This window comes from Odontomachus brunneus, unplaced genomic scaffold, assembly GCF_010583005.1.
Source record: "Odontomachus brunneus isolate Ranch 3 - 2012 unplaced genomic scaffold, Obru_v1 Obru_scaffold_196, whole genome shotgun sequence".
Classification (NCBI taxonomy): Eukaryota; Metazoa; Arthropoda; class Insecta; order Hymenoptera; family Formicidae; genus Odontomachus; species Odontomachus brunneus.
The window spans coordinates 323570-340876 of NW_022639646.1; the positions used below are offsets into that span (position 1 = coordinate 323570).

The window sequence follows — 17307 nt, forward strand, 5'->3', positions numbered from 1 at the left end:
ATATATATATATATATATATATATATATATATATATATATATATATATATATAGTAATTATAGAAATATTACATGATATTTTTTGTTTTGAAGTGAAAATATCAAATAATTTGGAATTAGTTTGGAAATAGTTTGGAATAGTCAGGAATTTTAGGGTGACTTACATTGTAAAAGAACATGTTAATAACCGCTATTTGCGAAAATAATAAAGAATATTTTCCGTTCGGCTTAGTGCACCTTACCTGCGTATGATTGCGTTTTGTGTAAAATATTTTTTATATTTTGAAATTTCCGAATATTTCATAAATCTCATAAACATATTATTATTTCAATCAAAACTTTGTTCGCAAACAAATATATTTGAGGTAGATGTGAAATAATCTATATGAAAAGAATTTCTCAATAAATGCAATTAAAATTTAATACGTTAATAATAACTATAAAATAATCTACAAATATAAATATTCAATAAATAATATCTAATTAAAAAATAATAATATAATAATCTAATAATACATCTTTTACAACAGGTTACTATCGTGTTAACTACGACACCAAAAATTGGTTAATGATATCGACTTACTTACAAAAAAAGAATTTCTCACATATACCTCCCATTAATCGCGCCCAACTCATAAATGATGCGTATTATTTCACAACAACAAATCAATTAGGATCTTATGTCTTCGTCAATATTACTAGGCATCTAAAGATGGATACAGATTTTATAGTGTGGTATCCTATGTTTAACATTTTTTCGCATATGTCACTTTATTTTAAATTTTCTGAGAGTAATCGTATCAAGGTGAGTAAAAGGAAATTTCATGGATAACGCTTATCTGCTGTTAACACATGTTGTCTAAAAGAAATAAGAAATCATAGTATGACAGATTAATCGGCTTATAAATCTGATAGTCTTTTGCATATATTGTACCTGCGCGCATAAAAACAATGCCTATTGCGGTGACAAAATGACTTGATAACAATAACATTATATAACCTGCGCCTACGCTTTTTAGGAACATTTTTTGGAAATTCTGGATGGAGTAATTACGAGGTTAGGATACGATGACAATTTTGGAGATGATGCCATGAGGAAATCGTTGAGACATTTAGTACGGAAGTGGGCCTGTAAATTTGGTCACCAGGACTGTCGAACTGCCGCATACCAGAGTTTGATGCTTTATATATATTATGGGGATGAACTGTACAAGTAATTCTTATCGTAATCTACACATTATCCTTCAAAATATTTTATAAATTATGTAGCTAAACCACAACAGTCGATATCGTTCTTTAACTAAATGTGACTAAGAAATAATATTAAATGCTAAACTGTTATTAATACACGCGCGCGCACACACATACACTCACACGCGTACACGCACACACGAAAGCGTATATTTCTTTTCATTCCGCAGAATCCCGGCATTATTGAAGGAATGGATATTATGTGATGGATTAAAGTTGGAAGACCCAAATATATGGAACTATGTATTGAATAAAAGTATAAGTTACAAAAACATGGAGCTCCTAAAGTATTTGTCATGTACAGAAAATACTTCGATCATCGTGCATTACTTAACTTTGATGATACGAACAAATTATTTCTCGGAAATGGAGCAACATATGGGACCAATATGTCGTGAGATTGTGAAAAAACATGTTAGGAGAAGTCCTGTGCTAAATTTTGTAATTGACAATTTTGATATAATACAGAGCAGGTACTGAGCTTTCTGTGACAAAAATACATTATTTATTCTTGAGAAATGTAGCAGTGACTACTAAAGTTAAATTGAATTTTTTACAATTTTACAGATTTCAGCAAGATTTCCCTCCTGGCGTTTTATTAAATGATATACTTATGAATGTATATTCGATAAAAGACGTTGATATGGTAAGCATCACACTGTAAAAATCTTTATTGAATTATTTATTCTTCATATTATAAATAAATTAACCATTTTGTGCTTCTCAGTACATTCTGTAAATAGTCTTATTTATTAAAAAAAAGAAGATTTATAGTGTAGACAACTCATTGTTGTCATATCGTCGAAATTGTAACGATTGATACACACGATTGTTGTAGTTACATGAACTGGCAGATAAAATTTTTTCTGGGAATACGGAGAATTTTCATGAATCACTTACAACATTAACATACCAACGGAAAAAATATCTAAGGAAAGTGTTGAGTAAGTTTCAAATGTTTCATCGTCAAGTTTATTAAGGCCGCTACAGTTTCCCGGATCTTTGAACAAATCGACACTATGTGGAATAATTTGAAATAATCGCCATACAATTGCAATTATCGTTTAAAATCCGTTTCCATAGCGACAAACAATTTTGAATATTAAATTTGCTAAAATGTGGTATGTGAGTTACCTTTGACGCTTATATAAAGTCTAACAGATCTGACATGAAATAAGACACATCCTTTTACTATTTATATAATAGATGAATGATTGTTCATTACGTTGAGAGATATCTATTAATAATATATAATGAGCAGATATATTAATAAATAAACAAGAATTGTGATAGAAAAAGAACTGGTATATACGTGCATTGTAACTGCAGACCTACGTATGTATTGTAATTGTATTGAAATTGTCTTTTGGTTATTATTATTTAATAAACTCTTCTGCAACAGCTCTTCATTGTCCTTCTTCATGTGATATTCTCAACTATATTAGTTGAAGTATCTTTTGTCATGAAAATCGTTTTTATTTTGTTAAACCTTCGTTCTGTATATGTCTATTAATAATCTGTATTAAATAATAAGGGTAAGTAAAGCAGTCCAGGCAAATATTGGCAAAAGCGCGAAACACTCAAGGCAATTGCTAAACTTTTTTCTGCGAAAAAATTGACTCTCTTGAGTCGTAACCTTTCATTACGGCGTTCTTTTCGGCAAGTAGGGAGGTTCAGGTTCAACTCTTGGCTGAGACGGTTCTTTTCGCAACTATAATTATTTTAAGTGCTGGAATAAACGTATAAAGTAAGGAAGCAAAGGTATATACTAGGAAGCGAGAACTTTGGAAAACAAGAGATTGGAAATTATGTATTTCTTCGTTATTTTAAAGCAACATATAAATATTCTTTGTAATTGTTATTATTATACTATAAATCATACTGTTTCTGTAATTTTACAAACATCTTACACACTCTATATAAGCATTTTACAATCTAAAAATATATTAAAATATTTTCAAATGTACAAAACTTGACTGATAATATGGCTAAACGTACATTTGAGATATCTCATATAATATATCTAACAAAGAATAATATTAGAGCTCAACAAAAGAAACCAAGTTTAGGAGAAACAAAAGGAAATAAACATTGAAGCTTGAGGAATATTATAATTAATGACTTTGAAAATTGTTGTAACTGCCAATGTCAGTATTGTTAATTGCATTTGTCAATCGCAATTTTATTTAAATACGTTTTAAATAAACACTCTTCATCCGGATAACTTACGTATATAAAAAAATGTTTAACTTTGAAAATGCAAATTCTTTAAGATCAATCATGTATCGAATAGATGTCTTGTATGTATTGTTTCGTAGATCACTCGCATACATATGTTTACTGACGCCCTTTCTTATATATAAGTTTCGCTATATAGAAGTTTAGCTTGTTTACTTTAGTTTTTATATATAAATATATAAGCTACAGTTATCGTCGTTAGTTTAAAGCGATTCGTCAAGAGGGAAAAAGATATGATATCCTCAAATTATTTTTTCCAATGAATAAATTATTAAAGAAATATTTATCAGCACAAATTTTCGGCAAACATAACTCAGCATCTTATAGAAAAAAACATAAGCGTCATTTTCAAACTTGAAGCTATACAGTAAGTTGTCTCAACGTTATTTAGAAAGAAACAAAAATAACAAACGTTTTATCTAACACTTGATAATATTATCAGTGCAATCAATAAGAATACAATTATGTGAACAAAATGAAGTTTTTCTGTAAATATCGACACACATATATATCATTTATATCTTACAACTGAGAAATGAACATATCAGAGAATACAGCTGTGGCTTGCTTCCATTAAAATTGCGTTTCAATTCGCAATATACTTCGTAATATAGTTTTCTGATAACACAAGTAAGTATTATATTATTTATAAGTGAATTGGAACATATAATTGCACAATCCCCCCGCGCTAGAGTTATAACTCGTAAGCACTGCTTAAAATCAGAATTAAAATTGTGAAAATAATATTCAAGAATTAGTTAAAGTTAACTCAACGTATCTTTTTTAATTATTACTTTATTATTTTTCACGAGAGATTATTGCATTTCATCTAAGATATTATATTTATTGCACATAACGTAGTTAATAATTAAAACTTCATTATTTCGACATTACAAAATGTGTAATCGATAGAACGCTTATAGTATATCCCTAACATTTTCTATTCTACTGAATATTCTATTCCACTAAAATATTTTTCAAGGAATCTCTTTAAATATATAACATTGTTTTGTTTTCCTATCAGCTTAATTTTGACTTTCCAATATTAGCAAGAAAATTATTTATTTAGCCAGAGGAGATAACGTAGTATTATATATCACCGATATACCTATACTCTCTTAACTCTCCTTAACAGATGTCGACCATCTAAACTTCAAACGCTTTCCTTTTTTCTTTCTTCCTTCTTATCTAAAATTGCATATTAAGGGACGATATCATTACGTGTGTTTCATATAACGTATTATTTTACTTAGAGAAAAATTGTTTTTGTGCAGATATAATTGGAGACGAAAATGAGGTCGATAGTATTTCTTGGAGTCGTTCTGATATTTACCGTCACGGTCGCTAACGAGAATAGAATATATTCCAAGAAAATAAATTGCTCGTCCGTTTCTGAGAATTTAAATATCACTGAAGTAATGCCAATAAAATATGATGCTAGAATCATAGTAAAACCAGATCAAAGAATATTATCAGGCATCATGAATATCTTGATTGACGTCAAGAAATCAGTGTGGAGCATAAGCTTACACGCACTAACGCCACCTGCCTATGATATTTTTCTTTTATACGCCACGAATGTTACGATATTTGATTCATTTTTAAAGGCTGAATCGAGACGTACACGTTATAAATTTTCCGAGTTCCAATATTGTGACAACAAGAATCTTATAATTTTGAAGTTTAACGAAATACTAAGTAAAGGAAAATATCTGTTAACACTAGTTTATAGGTCCATTATAAATCACAATATCCAGGATATCTTTTACCCAACTACTTGGAGTAGCAGAAATCAAAAGTAAGTAAAACATGACATATTTTTAATTATAGATTTATATATACAAGGTGTCTAACGATAACATATTAACATCTCTTGTAACACGTAATTTTTTTACTTTTTTAATCCGTCTTGCCTGTACATAGTGGTTGCATAGCGAATTGACGGATATCCTGTAGGTAATATATATAATGAAAAAGTTTGATATTATAGATTCAGAACGTATATTACATATTTAAAGTACAGATTTATTGTTGATAATATTACAAATTTTTTCGATATAATACTACAAACTTGAAAACTTCATATGAAGCATCTAGTGCTTAAAAACGATAGGAATACATCTATAATATATACATCTATAATAAAACACCACATTAACGTCAGTTTTGCATATGTGCATTGATTAGACAGTTACACAACAGCAGAACATTTATCCTTATCAAATACTTTATATTGCAATACAACAGGTTGCTCACAAATCTCTACACACCACACGCGATACGAGCATTCTTTCCATGCTGGGACGACCCGAGAGTAAAAGCAACTTACAACATATCCATCTTATTTCCCGCAGATTACACAGTTTTTTCAACAATGTCCGAAAACTACTCTTCCTATGTAGAGCCAGCGATTACAAACTTTGGCATAAAATTGACAATTTTCAAAGAATTCGTTTTGATGCCCACTCATCTGATAGTATTTTTGATAATCAATGATATCACGATGGATTTTGATAAACGCGATATCCATTATATGTGGCACAAAATAGACGCGGGTAAAAGATTCACTTATTTGCTAGAAATGGCAGATAATGCAACATGTTATTTTGTTACTCACATGAAAATGAACGCATCGGTATTCTCTCCTAAAATTAACCATGTCGTACTTCCAAATAGTCCTATGAAATCAATGGGTGCACCCGGTTTTGTTGTTTACAGGTATGCAATAATCATGTTAAAAATATTACTACGGGAAGCGTTAACATTACAAGGAATACTTAACATTCTGAAATTTGTTAAAACGTATTTATTTGAGCACAAATTGAGTATATCGTACATAGGCATATAATATTGCTAATGAGCAACAGTAATATTAAGACTTCTTGTATAAAACAAATTGGCACACAGTGGCATAAATTATCGTGAATAAATATTTTTGAACTTATGTAATATAACCAAATTATAGAAAGATAATTTATTATCATTATTGGTAGGTTAATGCGTGACAGGTTATCCTTGCTGCTTTTATTCCATTTTCTCTCAATTTTTTCCCTAAAATTTCAATTAAATTAAATATACTTCCAATATGTTTCTGTCAGCTACAAATAAGAGCCATTACTTTCGGAAAATCTAACGTATTACCGGTTTACGGAATTTTGCATATAATTGCACTAATAATTTGTTAAAATATCGAGAATGCACACATATCGAATATTTAGGTGTTCGCATCACACACGTTACAATATATTGAAACTCCTGCAATTCTAAATTTTTTTCTGAAATAGAGTATTATATTGGACACAATATATAAATATAATTTTAAAATATTATTACGCAGAAAAATGGGGACAATTAAGTTATATTCTTGATTATTTTATCACAAATAATACTATGCAGAGACAGTTATAATGATAAAAAAAAGGAGAAGTAATACAGAAAGAGAGAAGTAGATAATGTAGAAAGGGAAAGATATATACAAAGTATATATATATTCGGAAATATTTTAAATCTTATATATCAATATGATAATGTTTAATAAATCTATTTTCTTTCAATTTACAGGGAAAAAGATATTACGTTCGACGAAGTTTTAGATTTTCCGTGTAGGGATTTAGATGTTATAACGTTAGTAACATACGAAATGGCACGTCAGTTGTTCGTAGGTGTTGTCAGCCCGCAATTAGATACTGATTATGTATGGTTGAACGAGATATTTGCATCGTTCTACGGCTATTATGTCATGGACAAGGTTACTTTATGTCGTTAGAATTAATAATTTGCAAATAAGGTTTCATTTTTAATAGTTAACTATTGAGTACTTTTAAACACTTAGAAACATATTACAACAACAACAGATAAATAACGACAACGGATAACTACAATCTGTTGTTTCTAGATATGGGAATCAAACCGATTAATGGAACTGTTTGTAGTTAAAATTATACAGCCCACTCTAAGCAGTGATATACTCTTAGAAAGGAAACCTATTATGAACGAGGCTAAGAACAGTGTTGGAATTGATGGATTACTTTATCCTCTTCTCTATCATAAGAAAGGTGAGGTTGAATAAATATATATACCTGATTATTCATAACTTATTTAATGTTTCATAAATATATTAATAACTAAATTATATGTTTCATGAGTATAAATAACTAAATTATATGTTTCATCATTTACATCGACATAGCATTTGCTCTAATTCGCATGCTGTCTCGACTTTACCGTCCCAAAGTTTTCAACGAGGCTATCAGGAAATATGTAAACGAACGGTTAGTAACAGATAGAAACATAACTCTGTGATCTTATATTTCATTTTCATTGAAATTTTATGAAGCTAGCCAATATTCAATTTTATGCTTTCTGACGTTCACATTGACGAACGCGCTATAAAAAACTCAATTTATTGGACTACTCATCACTATTTATTGGGAGATATATGCAAAAAACTGTTAGTTGCTTACAGCATGCCAAGCACACGCATGAAATTATGCACAGACTAACTTTACACATTCAATCGTTGTTTGTTTATTTGACGGAATATTATGTTGATATTCTTTTTTAATGTTTATACGAGACACATCTAAAAAATGGGAGCATTTCATTGGAGCATATCCTAAATTGATTATATTTACACAGTTATAATGCCATATTAAGCATTGTTTCATGAACATATACTAAATAATGTTAGTAGTTAGAACGTTAAATGATATGGTTTTGATGCGTTTTCCTTTATATCTATATATCTTTTATATGCGTGTGTGTATGTATGTTACAAAAGCATGCTCTAAAAGTCAAATATTTAAAAATGCCGTGTTGTTTACCATGTTAGTACAAAGAATATATGGAGTATATTGGAAGAAGCTTATTCCATACGAAATATGGCCCACGATACAAGCAATACGATAAAAGAAGTCATGAATACATGGTTAACGAAAACACACCACGCCGAGCTGCTTGTCGAACGTTATTATGACAAACGGCGACCTGTGACTTATCTCTCATTGTATGCACGGATTAATCATAATGAATGGATAATACCTGTCAATTATTTTACGGAAATGACTTACATGTCTTCCAATACTTTGGATGTTATGTGGCATGATTGGTGTTACTTGAATAGTACCCTAAAGGCAGGGTATGATGATATGCACATACCTATAGATAATTTCCTCATAGTCAACGTAGAACAATCAGGTAAGGGCACATACCAACATATTTACTATACTATACTGTTCCTTTCGATACATGGTGCCTAATTTTTATGAGATTATTCGAAAACTAAGTTTTGAATCTAAAAAATGTTTCAAACAAAATTTATACGGTTTGAAAGGGGATGCCTTGTAATAAATAAGATTATTCGCTTATCTACGCTTAATAACTGTACAACTTTATTATAATCACATGAAGTCATCATTATAACTTTATTATAATCAGCTTGATGTTTTTCAATACTATTACGTAGATTTTTGATACAAATTGATGTACAAATCGATGATGTGTGACCTCCGATCATTCTGCATATAAAAGTACTAGAATTGAATCGTCGAAAAATAAATGCCTCTTAAGATATATTGTATATGATATTTTTACAATTTTAAGTACGAGATATAAAATATCTAGTAAATTATTTATTTCTCGATAATCTCACTATAAAAATTTGAACATAAAATAATGTTAGAAATCGATCGGAGATATATTTCTCATACACTAGTACATTAATTTTACATTAGAATTTGTAAAGTGCAACGATTTTGTTTAACGTTTCCCTGGTAAAAAAAAGTTGATAAAGGATGATAGAATAAAATTCTATCGTTAAATCGTTTTCTATTGTTCTGAATATGGATTTTAATTTATGAATTCACAAATTTGAATAATATTCTATTGTATATGATAGAAAAAGTATTTAATACGTTAATAACAGCAATAAAAGAATCTAATAAGGTATAGTGATCTAATAAATTTTAAAGTAAAAAAAATAACTAAGTAATAATAAAATAATTTAATAACATTTCTTTTATTACAGGTTACTACCGTGTTAACTACGACGACAGGAACTGGATGCTACTATCGACGCACATGCAAAAAAACAATACCCCACACATACCTCCCCTTACTCGTGCTCAACTGATAAATGATGCGTATTATTTCGTAACAGTAAGAGAAATCAGTGCTTCTATTTTCGTCGAAGTCACTAAGCATCTAAAGAGGGACACAGATTTTATCGCATGGTACCCTATGTTTAACATTCTGTTGGATATGTCACCTTACTTTAAGTTCTTTGAAAGTAATTATATTAAGGTAAGTATAAGGAATTTTATAGGTAATGCTTATCAGCTGTTAGACATGTAGACGCTAATAAAAATAGAATGTTATGATATAACAAATTAATCGACTTGTAAATCTAAAAGAATTTTGCACATGTTGAATCAATCTACACAAAATCTACACGATGTCAACTTAAGTAACAAGGTGACTTGACATTATTAACGTTGTATAACGTACGACTTGCAGGGACACTTTTCCGAAATCCTTGATGGAGTACTTATCACAATAGGATACGAAGAGAATTCGAGTGATGATCGAATGAGAAAATCGCTAAGACATTTAGTACGGATGTGGGCCTGTAAACTTGACCACCCTGTGTGTCAAAATACTGCATCCCATCGTTTAATAGATTATTATATAGATAATTTGGAACAACTAAACAAGTAATTTTTCTCGTAATTCATATATATCCTTCAAAATACTTGATGAATTATGTAGCTACACTACAACAGTCAATATAATTCTTTAACTAAATATGACTAAGAAATAATATCAAACGCTAAACTATTATTACACACGCGCACACACACACACACACACACACACACACACACACACATATATATATATATATAAGCGTTTATTTCATTTCACTTTGTAGACTTTGGGTAATGACGAAAGAATGGATACTTTGTGATGGATCGAAGTTAGAAAATTTAGATGATTGGAAAATTATTTTAAATAAAAGTATGATTTATAATAATACAGAGCTCTTAGAGTATTTGTCATGTACTGAAAATACTTCGATCATCATATATTACTTAAATTTGATGCTACGGACAGATTATTTCTCGAGACTAGAACAATCTATGGGACCAATATTTCGTAAGATTGTGAGAAAACATGTTAGAAAAAATATTGTGTTACGATATGTGGTCGATAATTATCGTACAATAGTAAGCAGGTATTATTTTTCGTGATAAAAGTAGGTTGTTTCTCCTTTGGAAATATAGCAGTATCTAGTAAAGTTCAATTTAATTTTACAGGTTTCCAGAGGATTTCCCAGCTGGCATTTTAATAAGTGATATGATTATGAATGTGTATACATTGAACGACCTCTATATTGTAAATTTTTCAGTTTAAAATTCCTTAAATTATTTATTATTAGCAAATATGATTCTGTTTAACCACTTTGTACTATTCTGTAAACATTGTGTAAAATAAGTTGTTTTATTTACTAAAAAAGATATTTTTGTTTTGACCTGTAATTATCATGTCGACAGAGTTGTAATATCTTACTCAATTCTAATATCTGTCTAATATCTGAGTTGTAATATCTATCTCAATTAACTGTTACAGATACGAGAATATGTTCTCAGATTATTCCTTCCGGATACGGGAGGTATTTCATTTGCTTCACATCTTCTGCAATCAACCGACGTGCTGACTATCCATCGGCAAAGATATTTAGCGAAAGTGCTGGACAAGTTTCAAGAGTTTAGTCGAATAGACGAATAATCGAACTGAGAATGTTTAAAAGAGATCGACGCTTTAATCTCCAGGATCAAATCAATATTATATAAAATAATCAAAATAATCATTATATGATATTGCATACTATATTACTGTTATTATTAAGAATGCTTTTCCAAAACGATAACATTTTTTAATTTTTTAAAAATACTAACATGTGGTATATGCTGCATGGCTTCCTATAATATTAAACATTTTGATAAGATCTATATCTGACATAAAAAAAGATTTATTCTTTTATTATTTACGTAATGTATGAAAGATCGTTCATTAGATACGTTGAGGGAAATTTATTTTGAGAAGAGTAGATATCTTAATGAATAAATGAGAATTATGTTAAAAAGGAACTGGAACATACGCGCTTTGTAACTGTAACATTATGTATGTACATTATATTGATATTATTTTTTTGTTATCATAATTTAATAAATTTTTTTGCAGCAGCTCTTAGTTGTTCATGTTTTTATTGGTATTATCTTTGTTTCTAGTTGACATAACTTGCAGTGTCTTCGAATACTTTGTTATAGCAATCGCTTTTATCGTAAATAAACTTAAACATCTGAAATATTGCTATTAAGAAATTGTTTGATATATTCGAAAGTAAATTTGTAATTGTCTTAATAACCGTTATTTATTATTTTAACATGTTAGACTAGTATCTTCTACATTATGTTTGAGAATTAATTACCAAGGAGCCATATCAATGGCTAGACATGCATTACAAGTGCGTAAACTTAAGGATTTGGCACACGATTTTTCCTGAAAGAACAAACCGGGAAAATAAAAAGCTTTTAAAGTATTTGGCTTGTTCTGCGAAAAAAGATATTGCTATACATTATTTGGGTAACGAAAACGATAACGAAAACATGTGGAAAATAGATATAAAAAGAAGTGTGTCGTTTTAACGCATAAATTTGCCAATTTTGTACAATTCATATCTAAAAAATTATGGTACTTGTTTGAAAAATAAGAAAGGATCTTTCCCTCTGATTTGACAAGTTTAAATTGCACATGAGTAGATGCACGCGATGTAAGGAAATGTAAATACAACTCATCCTTTATTTCACGTGCTGGAAAGAATGTATAAAGAAAGGAATTAAAGATCAATATTATGGAGAAAACGAGAATGTTGGAAAGCAAGAGATTGGGAACTATGTACTTCTTTGTTATTTTAAAGCAATATATTCTTTGTAATTGTTAGTATTATGCTATAAATCATACTGTTTCTGTAATTTTACAAACATTTTACGATTCAAAAATATATTAAAATATTTTCAAATGTACAAAACTTGACTGATAATATGGCTACCATAAACGTACATTTGAGATATCTCATATAATATATCTAACAAAGAATAATATTAGAACTCAACAAAAGAAACCAAGTTTAGGGGAAACAAAAGGAAATAAACATTGAAGTTTAAGGAATATTAGAATTAATGACTTTGAAAATTGTTGTAACTGCCAATGTCAGTATTGTTAATTGCATTTGTCAACGCATTTTTATTTAAATACGTTTTAAATACTTCAAACACTCTTCATCTGCATAACTCACGTATATAAAGAAATGTTTAACTTTGAAAATGCAAATTCTTTAAGATCAATCATGTATCGAATAGATGTCTTGTATGTGTTGTTTCGTAGATCACTCGCGTATATATGTTTACTGACAGACGCTGTTTCTTATATATAAGTTTCGCTTATATAGAAGTTTAGCTTGTTTACTTTAGTTTTTATATATAAATGTATAAGCTACAATTATCGTCGTTAATTTAAAACGATTCGTAAAGAAGGAACAAGATACGATATCCTCAAATTATTTTTTCCAGTGAATAAATTATTAAAGAAATATTTATCAGCCCAAATTTTCGGCAAACATAACTGAACATCTTACAGAAAAAACTCTAAGCGTCATTTTCAGAAATTTTTTTCTTGAAGTTGTACAGTAAGTTGTCCCAAAATTATTTAGAAAGAAACAAAAATAACAAACCTTTTATTTAGCACTTGATATTATTATCAGCTGAATTATTAAAATTGCGGAATAGAAAAGTCAAATACCATTTTGCGAAATTCACAATAGTTTTCAAGTAATTAATTATTTTGTCGGAACAAATTAGCGTGCAGGCTCGAGCGCTAATTTGCTCAGACAAAATATTTAATTACTCGAAAACTATTGCGAATTTCGCAAAATAGTATTTGACTTTTCTGTTCCGTCTAATTCGTTCTACTTTTCTACGAAGTGTGTCAAGAAAGGTTTTGGACACCCTGTATATAAATTTACGTGTACACACACACACACACACACACACACACACACACACACACACACACACACACACATAAAAATATCTGGTAATTTAATGCAAGAAGACTGAGATGTGAATAGAACAATTTAAGCTGAACAGAAGAGATATGTAATGACGTCCACGAGGTAACTTCACTGAATATATCCCACTGCTTAAAATGTATTCATTCTCCAACGCTTTGTAATTGTTATCTATACATGTTCTATGTCGTACGAATTAAACATAATTTTTTATATCCATTGTGCACGCACGCGTGACTTAACGGACAACGTTACATTATTAACTCATTTTATTGTTTAAATGGCACGTATGTCATGGTAATTATTAAAATATTTAATGACGTTTCATGTTTTGGAGTAAAAATATGAAATAGTTTTACCAGGAATTTTAAGGTAACTTACGCAAAAAGTATGTTAGAACAATTTTAAGTATATCAATCTTTAGAACTTCGACAATAATGGGTTACAACATAAATCTTTCATTTTTTTTAAATAAGACAACTTAATTTACACAATGTACAAAAAAGCGCGAAATGTTTAGTCTAATTATATTATGAGGAAGATATAATATAATAAAGAATTTTACAGTGTTTATAATAACCGCTATTTGCAAAAATAGTGGAGGATATTTTCCGTTCGGTTTAGTGCGCCTTACCTGCGCATGATTGCGCCTTATGTGAAATACTTTGTATATTTTGAAATTTTCGAATGTTTCATAAATCTCATAAACATATGTTCATTTTTATTGAAGCTTTTTTCGCAAACAAATGTATTTGAGGTAGATGTAAAATAATCCATATGAAAAATATTTCTCGATAAACGCAATCAAAATTTAATAAGCTAATAATAATAATTAAACAATCTAAAAATATAATAATCCAATAAATAATAAATTAATTAGAGAATAATCTAATGAAACACCTTTTATAACAGGTTACTATCGTGTTAATTACGACATCAAAAACTGGTTACTGATATCGACTTACAAAAGAAAAATTTTTTACATATACCTCCCATTAATCGTGCCCACTCATAAATGATGCATTTTATTTCACAACAACAAATCAATTAGAATCTTATGTCTTCATCAATATTACTAAGCATCTAAAAATAGAGACAGATTTTACAGTGTGGTACCCTATGTTTAACATTTTTTCGCATATATGTCACTTTATTTTAAGTTTTCTCACAGTAATCGTATCAAGGTGAGTAAAAAGAAATTTTATAGATAATGTTTATCAGCTGTTAGTACATGTTGAAAGTGCAAAGTTGTTGAGACAAATCATATATCAAATAGATGTTTTGTATTATATTGTTTTCGTAGATCACTTGCGTGTATGTGTTTACTGAGAGACGGCATTTCTTATATATAACGATAATAGTTTAGCTCGTCTACTTAAGTTCTTATATATAAATATATCAGATGTATCGGTTCTTGTCATTAGTTTGAAGCGATTTCTCGGGAAGGAAAAGGATACGACAGTTTTTAATTATTTTTTTTAGTGAATTAATTCAGTTGTGAATAGTAAATTATTGAAGAAATATTTATTAGTGAAAAATCGGCATGAGTAACTAGACATTTTGCAAGAAAAGTTACAAGCGTTGTTTTTAGATTTTAAGTTATACAGTAAATATAACTTACAGTAAGTATTATTACAGTAAGTATTATTACAGTAAGTATTATTACAGTATTTAGTGAGGAACAGACATAACGAACGTTTCATCTAGCACTCGATGGTATTATCATCTCACTCGTTAAAAATTATATTAATTATTACGATTACGTTACGATTATGTTAACATCATTAAGTCTTTCTGTAAATATCGATACACACACACACACACACACACACACACACATATATATATATATATATATATATATATATTCTTTAATTATCTCACAACTGAGAGAACGAGCATATCAGGAAATACAATTCTGAAGTTTAATTTATTCTTTCTTCCATAAAAATTGCGTTTTAATTTGCAATATATTTTGTAACATATTTTTGTGATAACGCAAGTAAATTCCATTATTTATAAGTGAATTGGAATGTAATTGCACAATCTGCGCTACGGTTATAGCGCGTGAGCACTGCTGGAAATCAAAATTAAAGCTGTCAAAATAATACGCAAGAATTAATTAATTCTAACACACTGTTGTAACTTTTTTAAATATTTCTATATTATTTCTTACGAGAAATTATTGCATTTCGTCTGTGATGCTATATTTATCGGATATAACGTAGATAATAATTAAGACTTTATCATTGTCCATATCGCAAAATATGCAATCAATGGATGCTTATATTATATCTCTAACATTTCTGGATATTCTACGCTACTAAAACGTTTTTCATAGTGCCTCTTCAAAAACATAACGTCATTTTGTTTTTCTATCGGCTTAGTTTTGACTTTGCATTAGTAGAACGTCAAAATAATTATTTGATTGGCTGTGGAATAAGTAACGTAAATATATATTACACATTATCAGTATGTGTATTGCTCCCCTCAACAGATGTCGACGATCACTATAGTCCAAACGCCTTCCATTTTTTCTTCTTCTTTCTTATCTGAAATTCCAATTTAAAGGACGATGTCATCACGTGTGTTTCATATAATATATTACTTTATTCAGATAGGAGATAAATATTTTTGTGTAGATACATGGAGACGAAAATGAGGTTAATACTACTTCTTGGAGTCATTCTGATATATACCGTCATAATGGCTGGTGGAATGTATTCTAAGAATATAACAGATTGTTCACGTGTTTCTGAAAATTTAAACATCTCTGAAGTAATACCAATAAGATATGATGTCAGAATCATTGTAAAACCACGTCAAAGAGTTTTGTCAACCTACCTAAATATTTTGATCGACGTCAAGGAACCAACGTGGAACATAAGCTTACACACAACATCGACACGCGGTTACGAAGCTGATGTAATTATAAATGGACTTCGCCCTAATGATTTTGATCTTTACGTATGATACAGATATCATCTTCCAGAGCAATATATCAAAAGTTTTATATGTCAATATCAAGGTCATTAAGGCGGATCATATTGTCGATATTTACTGAAGTTTTTTTTTTATACGCACACGAAAATTACGACGTTTAATTCATTGTCAAAGGCCGCACCGGGAGATGAACAGTATAAACTGTTCGAGTTCCAATATTGCATAAAAAAGGAAATTTTAATTTTGAAGTTTAACGTAAAACTAACTAAAGGACAATATCGGTTAATACTAGTTATTAGATCCGTTTTAAATAATAATGTCCAGAATATTTTCTATCCAACTACTTGGACCACTAATAATCAAACGTAAGTAAAAGATGCAATATTTTGAATTATAAATTTATATATACAAGATGTCTAACGATAATATTTAGTCTCTCATGTACATACACGTTTCTGATTATATTGACCCGTTATATCTGTACCAGCCACTGCAAAACAAATTGCCGAATATCCTGTATGTAATATATATATATATATATATATATATATATATATATATATATATAACAATAATTCTAAACTTTAGATATGTAATATTCGTTTTTAAACTATAATATTTTAATAGTCTTTATATATATATATATATATATATATATATATATAAAGACTATTAAAATATTATAATAGTATATTAAAATTTTTAATAGTCTTTATATATATATATATATATATATATATATATATATA

The 17307-nt window shown here is 29.0% G+C and overlaps 3 protein-coding genes across 12 annotated transcripts in view; all 3 read left to right on the forward strand.

Moving 5' to 3' along the window:
- LOC116851906 (glutamyl aminopeptidase-like) overlaps positions 1-2655 on the forward strand; it is a 9184-nt gene extending 6529 nt beyond the window's left edge. For all 6 annotated transcript variants that reach the window (XM_032831822.1, XM_032831825.1, XM_032831823.1 and 3 more), the window contains 5 exons: positions 531-805; positions 1020-1213; positions 1422-1724; positions 1819-1897; positions 2090-2655. In XM_032831822.1, the coding sequence (XP_032687713.1) occupies positions 531-805; positions 1020-1213; positions 1422-1724; positions 1819-1897; positions 2090-2230 (992 nt within the window). In that variant the 3' untranslated portion in view covers positions 2231-2655. The remainder of the gene's footprint in view (positions 1-530; positions 806-1019; positions 1214-1421; positions 1725-1818; positions 1898-2089) is intronic.
- An 899-nt stretch (positions 2656-3554) lies between these two features.
- On the forward strand, positions 3555-11722 carry LOC116851893 (glutamyl aminopeptidase-like). 2 transcript variants are annotated; one of them, XM_032831782.1, is made up of 13 exons: positions 3555-3856; positions 3932-4119; positions 4764-5287; positions 5737-6207; positions 7051-7237; positions 7385-7544; positions 7679-7760; positions 8321-8685; positions 9515-9789; positions 10003-10199; positions 10418-10720; positions 10803-10881; positions 11116-11722. In XM_032831782.1, the coding sequence occupies exons 3-13, from the start codon at positions 4782-4784 to the stop codon at positions 11272-11274; spliced, it is 2784 nt and encodes a 927-aa protein (XP_032687673.1). In that variant the 5' UTR covers positions 3555-3856; positions 3932-4119; positions 4764-4781; the 3' UTR covers positions 11275-11722. The 2 variants fall into 2 exon arrangements, with proteins under 2 accessions (XP_032687673.1, XP_032687674.1); XM_032831783.1 differs by lacking the exons at positions 3555-3856; positions 3932-4119 and having other exon boundaries at positions 5144-5287; positions 5844-6207; positions 11116-11721.
- Positions 11723-13603: 1881 nt separating this feature from the next.
- Positions 13604-17307, forward strand: part of LOC116851892 (glutamyl aminopeptidase-like) — an 11000-nt gene continuing 7296 nt past the window's right edge. The window contains exons 1-4 of one of the 4 annotated variants that reach the window (XM_032831778.1): positions 13604-13720; positions 14528-14799; positions 16258-16540; positions 16733-16923. In XM_032831778.1, the coding sequence (XP_032687669.1) occupies positions 14735-14799; positions 16258-16540; positions 16733-16923 (539 nt within the window). In that variant the 5' untranslated portion in view covers positions 13604-13720; positions 14528-14734. Of the gene's footprint in view, positions 13721-14527; positions 14800-14979; positions 15253-16257; positions 16541-16732; positions 16924-17307 lie in introns of those variants that run through there. The other 3 variants (XM_032831779.1, XM_032831780.1, XM_032831781.1) reach the window with 3 other exon arrangements.